Source organism: Bidens hawaiensis, unplaced genomic scaffold (genome assembly GCF_021521415.1).
Source record: "Bidens hawaiensis isolate Kalapana, Puna unplaced genomic scaffold, B.hawaiensis_p1.1 tig00000326_1, whole genome shotgun sequence".
Taxonomy (NCBI): Eukaryota; Viridiplantae; Streptophyta; class Magnoliopsida; order Asterales; family Asteraceae; genus Bidens; species Bidens hawaiensis.
Window position 1 is genome coordinate 7,303,891 of NW_027491025.1, and position 7,682 is coordinate 7,311,572.

At 35.3% G+C, this 7,682-nt stretch overlaps 1 protein-coding gene across 1 annotated transcript; it reads left to right on the forward strand.

Moving 5' to 3' along the window:
* Positions 1 to 3,116: 3,116 nt before the first annotated feature.
* LOC143621722 (dammarenediol II synthase-like) lies at positions 3,117 to 7,470 on the forward strand. Its single transcript, XM_077093058.1, has 9 exons — positions 3,117 to 3,298; positions 3,704 to 3,892; positions 4,755 to 5,111; positions 5,189 to 5,338; positions 5,411 to 5,457; positions 5,536 to 5,679; positions 5,906 to 6,164; positions 7,169 to 7,252; positions 7,328 to 7,470. Exons 1-9 carry the CDS (start codon positions 3,137 to 3,139, stop codon positions 7,436 to 7,438), a joined length of 1,503 nt encoding a protein of 500 aa, XP_076949173.1. The 5' UTR covers positions 3,117 to 3,136; the 3' UTR covers positions 7,439 to 7,470.
* Positions 7,471 to 7,682: the final 212 nt, after the last annotated feature.

A 7,682-nucleotide genomic window follows, 5' to 3' on the forward strand; every position in this document is an offset into this window, starting at 1 on the left:
ACACATGGTTTGAACTTGCATACAATATGCAAAAAAAAAAAAAAAAAAAAAAAAAAAACAACTAAAATTCATTGATTATTTGGTCCTTACAGCTCCTAAAATAATATTAATGTGCATATGGTGGTATCCATTAATCTGTTATCATACATCTATGGTTTGTATTACATAAAATGTCAGGCTTTTATTCATTTAAGCTCGTTTGCGTTTTCTAGTCAACCAACAAACTTTAAACAAATTTAGAACTCGAATGATTGCAAACCGCAAATTGTTAACAGCAAATTCAGCAAACATAATGCTAAAACAACCCATTCAGCACGTTTATCAATTCGTTTCAGTACGTTAAACAACTTGTTTCAGCAAGTTTCATTGGAAACATAGTGTATTTCAGCACTTTTAAACACGTTTCAGCACTTAAAGTTGCTTTTTTTAACACGTTTCCACACAGTTTAGCACGTTTATCCACCTAAAAGGCCTTTTAATTGGTGGGTAACAACGCCAAAGCGTATCATCAGATTTTATTACGATGGAAGGAACTCGGCTGAAGATCGGTATGCAAGAAAGGCCTACTTATCCACGGGTTCGTTGACAAAAAACCGCCGTAGGATTGGAGACCTTTAAATAGAGCGGAGGCAAACTAATCAATGAGAAAGAGGCCCTACTCACTACAAAGGAATACACCATAAGATCGAACTGCACTCATGCCTCTCCCGCATCAAGTTGACCGCCTGGAGCTTCGTAACATGTTGAAAAAGACTTACGAACTGAGGGTGCGGTTAGTACAAGATACTACTTTGTCTCCTCAAAACAAGATAAGCCCCGCTCTCTAGCCGACTGATACCGTTGATCAAACTGGGGGGGGGGGGGGACGTGTCACATTAGATGTGAACGATTATAGGTGTCCTCTAATCACTACGATGAGATGGTCCCACTTTTAGTAAACTCAGCTATGAATATTCAAAAATGAATGTCGGTCTCTTTCTTTCACAGCTAACCCCATTTTCTTAATACTGAGACTTTCTCATTCGTCGAGCCACGAGCTTGTGGTCCTTCTTTGAGTTTGGGTGCAATTGGATGAATTTGTCAAGTCATGGCAGTTTCGGCATGTTTTCAGCAAGAAAACAATTCGTTTATCAACAGTTCAACACTTAAACAGTGCGTTGCAGCAGTTTTAACAGCAAATCGGCAACGAATCAGCAGGTTTCAACTGTTTTCAACATTTAAAATTGCTCGTTTCTGCGCATTTTTGACAAGTTTTTCTGCAATTCAGCACGACATATCTTCTAAAACACCATTCGCCTTTTCCAATCTATTAACTTTACACAACTCGCTATAACCGTTGCATGTGTATAGCTCAAACGCCTCATCTGTACACCCGTCTCTATATAACCTTCTGATAATCACATTATATGTCACCAAACTCGGCTCACACCCTTTCTCTGTCATCTTACCAAAAACCCTTTTCGCCTCAACCAACCTCCCACATTTACACAACCACTGATCACATTAGTATAAACTTACATGTCCGGAACGATTTTCAACTCAAGCATTTTATCATACACCTTGCATACCAACTCCATTTTCCTACACTTCACCAAACCCGTCACCAACGAATTAACGCAATACAAATCCGGAAACATATCCTTAACATTAACCCATAGCACAAAACACACAGCTTCATCTAACAACCCTTTACTCTTATACCCATCAACCATCATTCCATACAATAAACACCCAAGTTCAAACCGAAACTCTCATTCTCACAAAACCCATCAATCAAATCGATTATAACGAAACGGGCATCCAGTCAGCAACACATGTTTCCACATGACCTTCAAATATACCATCCACATGGGATGCCAACTAATCAATTCCCATTTATATATATTCCACCTAATTAACTAATTTTTTAATTACCATCCATTCAATTTAATAAATTTTGATGTTAAATGATATAATCGTTAATGCATTTATTAATATTTAATATTTTTAATTAGCTCAATTAAACAAATTATGACTTTCTTAAAATTATAATATGAACAAAGATAAATTTAATATTCATGTCTTCTTAGTTTTTATGTTAACTAAATGGGTGGATCAGACTCATATATAGTTCAAGTCGATGGTTTTTTTTAGTAAAATTAGTTCGGCTAGAAACAGTTTATGAACGGAAAGTGTTTGGGTCGAAACAGGTTAGAATAAGAAGTGAGTTATTTGTAAGAAGTGTGAGAAGTAATATCGGGCATTGGATTTGATCATCTGATGGTGGATATTGTTAGTGTGTTTTTTGTTCGGTGTGTTTTATTTTTGTAAGGGTAAAAACCACTTGTTACACTTCTTTGGATAGTTTTACTTTTTATTTTAACCTTGCTATATATATATATATAGGTATTGGATCATTTCAGAAGTTTTTTTACAGCGAGAAGTACGAGAGTGAAGGTGTAACTCCATTAATCCCTAATTTCACTCCATTTCTTATGTGTAGGTGCGTTGTGTAGGTACATATGTATGTGTGTAGGTACGTATGCTTGTATATGTGTACGTATGTTTGTATATGTGTTTGTATGTTTGTATGTGTGTAGGTACATAGGTTTGAAAGTGGCTCGGTACATTTATATGTTTGTAGGTAGGTTTGAATGTGTAACTAAGACATAAATACAACCAACCTACATATATGTATGTAACATCATATGAAAATGAGTGATATTAGGGATTAATGGAGTTATACCTTCACTTCTCGCACTTCTCGCTGTAATATCACTTCTCGCAAGATCCGTCCCCAATATATATATATACATATAGGGGAAATATGTTAAAACCCAGATAACAATGTAACAAAAATAAATCGTAAAATGCTTTTTAAAAATAAATAAAAAAGATCATGAAAGCGCGGCAAATATTTTTCGAAAGTTAACTAATTAGTTATTAAAACTAAAAAGTCCCAGGTGGTTGCTGCCACAATATAGAGATTAGTATTTAGTCGCTAAAATGGGAAAATGGTTGGCTAAACATGCAATGTTCATAGTCCGTCGCATATGCTTTTGCGACTTACTTGATAGTCACAAATGTTCAATGATGTTTTGGACGACAAATTAGTTTAGTTGTTCTCATCGCTTTTCATGCCCGTAATGTAGCTAAAATGTGGTGCTATTGTCGAACGGTCTACATGCCCGTGTCATACTTATACGGAAGAAAATTTCATGGCCCAATCACCGATCTTGTTCTTCAACTACGTCAAGAGATTTATCCCATGCCATACAACGAGATAAATTGGAATAAACAACGCCATAGATGTTGCAAGGTTGTTCAATGGTTATTTTCTAAGAATGTTATTTATAAAGCTCGAGCTCAACTTTTAAGTAGTTTTCAAACTCAAACTCCACTTAGGCTCAACTTATTTATTATTCATAATTAGATAATTATGTTATATACATTTTAATTATTTTTACACGTATTTTTAAATAAAACTTTTATATGTAACATAATATATATTTATTAAAAAAATTTCATAGTTTTATATAAAACAATTATCAGATAATACATATAATATAGGCGCGTTTAGGCTCGTGAGGTAATTCGAGCTCAGGCTTGTTTAAGTTCATCCTTCAAGCTTTTAACAAGCCGATATAAAATATCTCACGAGCGGCTATACTATAAAAAGGGTTCTATGTTGTCACAAATGTATTGTGATTTTATTTTATTACAGGAGGATTTGTACTACCCTCATTCAATGGTCCAAGATATGTTATGGGATGGTCTTCATTACTTGAGTGAACCACTTTTCAAATATTGGCCTTTTACCAAACTAAGAGAAAGAGCCCTTAAAAGGACGATTGAGTTGACGCGTTACAACGCGGAAGAGAGCCGGTACATTACCATGGCAAGCATTGAAAAGGTATATGTCGAGTTAACAAATAGGGATCCATTAGTAATGTGGTCGGCAAACCTGTCACAAACCAGTCACAACATTAGTAATGTGGTCGGCAAACGTCACAACATTCAAGTTAATGCTGACCATATATAGCTATTTTACCACTCATGGTTGACTTTATATTGACCGCGTTTAATAAATTTGTGGATGGTTGACTAAACCGACTGGATTTGATGATTTTAGCGACAGATAGATGACACGTTAAAAAAAGGTCGTTGCAACCCTGTTGCAGAATTATGACGATTAAATGAGAGGTTTCGACACAACATTTTCAACGACTTTTCGTTTTGAATCTGCCACAACAGAAAAATGTTTGTCGAAGAGTTAGTGGTTTTCGTTATGTATTTTAGAATCAATTAACCGAGCCGGACCAAAATAATCAAAGCCACACCGAATTGCCAGTTTGGTTTAAACCGGGTTGTCCATTTAAAGAAAAGTGAATTATGTTCAACCTGAATAACAAAAATGCTATTTATCATTTAGCTTAATCCAATTATAATTTATCCCAACTCAACACAATAAAAAATAACTGTAAAAAAAGTAAAAAGTTTTTAAAAGGTAAAAAAATATTCGGTTAAAACTGATCGAATTTAAATTTGGTTTTCTATTTGAATCTACCTGAATTCTGTTCGGTTCAGTTTTCTGCTTTGACCGAATAAGACGAAAACCGAACTGGTGAACAAAGCAACCAAAAATTTTCACCGTACTTGTATGTCGTAAAATTCACAAGATATGCTACGGTCTTATTTGTCGCAAAACCGTCAGATAACTAAATAACAGTTTTGTGTCCGATTCTGAACTCGTATTCCTTCTTTTATCGAGATAGGGATTCCAAATGATGTGTTGGTGGGCAGAGAACCCCAACGGGGAAGAGCTTAAGCGCCACCTAGCTCGAGTCCCTGATTACTTATGGTTAGCTGAAGACGGAATGAAGTCCCAAACATTCGGTAGCCAATTATGGATCACCGCATTCGCAACTCAAGCAATAATTGCAAGTAACATGCCCGAAGAATACGGAGATTCCCTTAAAAAAGCACATTTCTATCTTAAAGAATCACAAATCAGACAAAACCCGACCGGTGATTTTAGTAAAATGTGTCGACAGTTTAGCAAAGGGGCATGGACATTTTCGGATCAAGATCATGGTTGGCCCGTCTCGGATTGCACTGGGGAGGCATTGAAAGTGATCATTTAACCTTGTTTTATGTTTATTTTTCGTATTTTGGAGATAATATTGTTTTGATGGTAAACATATTACAGTGCTTGTTGTTGCTATCTGAAATGCCCGAGGGCGAAAAGTTCGATAAGCAGCGGTTATATGATGCGGTCGATTTTCTACTTTATGTACAAAGTCCAACAAACGGAGGTTTCGCAGTTTGGGAACCACCAATCCCACAACCATATTTACAGGTACATGAACTTGTTTGTTAAAGGTTTATGATATGCTAGTATATAAAACATTTTTTGTGTTCTTACATGTAGATGTTGAATCCTTCGGAAATGTTCGCTGACATTGTCGTCGAACGAGAGTAAAGTTTCTTACAAATCGTTAAATTTATCAAACTTTTGTAGATCCTTAAGTTTTGTTTTCTGGGTGATCAAATCAGGCATGTTGAGTGCACAACTTCTGTGATGCAAGCTCTTATAGCGTTCAAACGGTTGCACCCCGGGTATAGAGAGAACGAAATAGATAATTCGGTCACGAAAGCAGTGTGTTATCTAGAGAACACCCAATGGAAAGACGGTTCATGGTAATGTTATGAACTATATATACATAATCAGTTTTAAATAGAGAATCTCATAAACCATAAAGATACATTGAGAGAAAGAAACACAAGCTGTTATATTGTTTTATGACCGTCTTATTTATCATAGTATATCAACTAACATAAAGTGTTTATACAGTTCTTGCAGCTGTCTATTTATTTAATAATGATGCCTCTTTTTCACATATTAAAAACCTTCTAATATTTGTAGGTATGGCTATTGGGGGATATGCTTCATATATGGTGCATTCTTTTTGCTAGGAGGCTTAGAATCAGCTGGAAAAACATATAACAATTGTGAAGCGGTTCGCAAAGGGGTAAAGTTTTTACTTTCAACCCGAAATGAAGAAGGTGGCTGGGGCGAGAGCTACAAATCGTGTCCTAGTGAAGTATACACACCGTTAGCTGGAAATCGAACTAACATAGTGCAAACGTCATGGGCCATGCTTGGTCTCATGTCAACCGGGCAGGTTAGCTTTGTCTAGGCACCACCACACGTTAACTAAAACACACATGTTATTTTCACTTACTTAGAAGTATAAATTGTAAATTGCGTTGTATACTGCAAGTCTACAATGCGGTAAGGACATAACCGAAACTATCAAAGTGAGAGATCATGTTCTTTTAAATGTTACAAGTGCAAATAAGCTAACAAAATTCACACCAGGGGTGTTAAAATGTGTCATGTGTTCATGGGTTAAACCGATATAAACCCAAATATCATGTTAGACACCTTGTTTAACACAAATACTACTTTAACCAAAAACTTTAGTCTTTTTTTAGTTTCTTTTTTCTCTTTCCTTTTTTTTCCACTTCTTAATACTTCTAAAAAATGGTTTATTGGATTTTAATAATCTCAATTAAAGGCTATTGTTTCAACTAAACTTTAGTCTTTTTTTAGTTTCTTTTTTCTCTTTCCTTTTTTTTCCACTTCTTAATACTCCTAAAAAATGGTTTATTGGATTTTAATAATCTCAATTAAAGGCTATTGTCTCAACTGAGTTTATTGACACTGGTGGTCCTAGATTTAAAAAAAATGGCTCTTAGTGGTCCCTGCTAAAAAAAATTGAAGACGTTAACTTTTTAATAATATTTCAAAATGATTTTTAGGGCTTTTGATCGTAAGGAGGACATGAGTAGAGTAATAAACTTAGCTTGAAATGTTGTTATAATTTTAGTTATGGTATAAAGCACTTACGAAAAACTATGAAAGCACAACCGGTCACAGGAACACAATCTGTTTAGCTAAACGTGTTCCTAGGTGGCTAGGTTCAACATGAAACTGACCCAAATCCATTTATGCTAAACCTAAACCCATAATTTATATTGGTTCATGTCGTGTCGTGATTTCACACCCTAATTATACCATTCATTAGGCAACGAAAGAAAACATATTGTATCTGAACTGCATATTTGTTGTAGTGAATGAAAGGTTATGTAAACAACTAACATTTGGTTTTGGGCTAACGACTAGGCTGAAAGAGACCCGAAGCCATTGCACATAGCAGCTAAGATCTTGATTAACGCACAGATGGATAACGGAGATTTTCCCCAAGAGGTAGCTTTGCTTCGAATATATGGGCATCGAAACACTTGCCTAATCACTCTATTAACAAATTAAACGATTTTGCAGAACATGACTGGAGCCTCAATGAGGAACTGCATGCTGCATTATCCGTTATACAGGAATATCTTCCCATTATTGGCACTTTCTGAATACCGCAAGCGTTTTTGGGTTAAGTAACAATATACGTTAGAAATTGCATGTTTGGGTCAAACCCGAATATCTCATGTCGCTTTAATTATTGTCAGGTCGAAGAATATACTTCATGAAATTAAGTTCTAATTGATTAGTTAAGTTGTCTTACAGTTTTGTTGATTTTTTAACAACAAATCTCACTTTTACCATATAATTAACTTAGTTCCCAATTCTCACATAAAACAACTATACGTATATCTAGTAGAAATCTCATCCACAGCAAAATTCT

Bases quoted from the DNA above. Each gene is read 5' to 3' on its own strand.
- LOC143621722 (XM_077093058.1), top strand. From the start codon at position 3,137: ATGTGGTGCTATTGTCGAACGGTCTACATGCCCGTGTCATACTTATAC. The intron at 3,893-4,754 runs GTATATGTCGAG...TTATCGAGATAG, and splicing joins CCATGGCAAGCATTGAAAAG to GGATTCCAAATGATGTGTTG. The intron at 5,339-5,410 runs GTACATGAACTT...TCTTACATGTAG, and splicing joins TCCCACAACCATATTTACAG to ATGTTGAATCCTTCGGAAAT.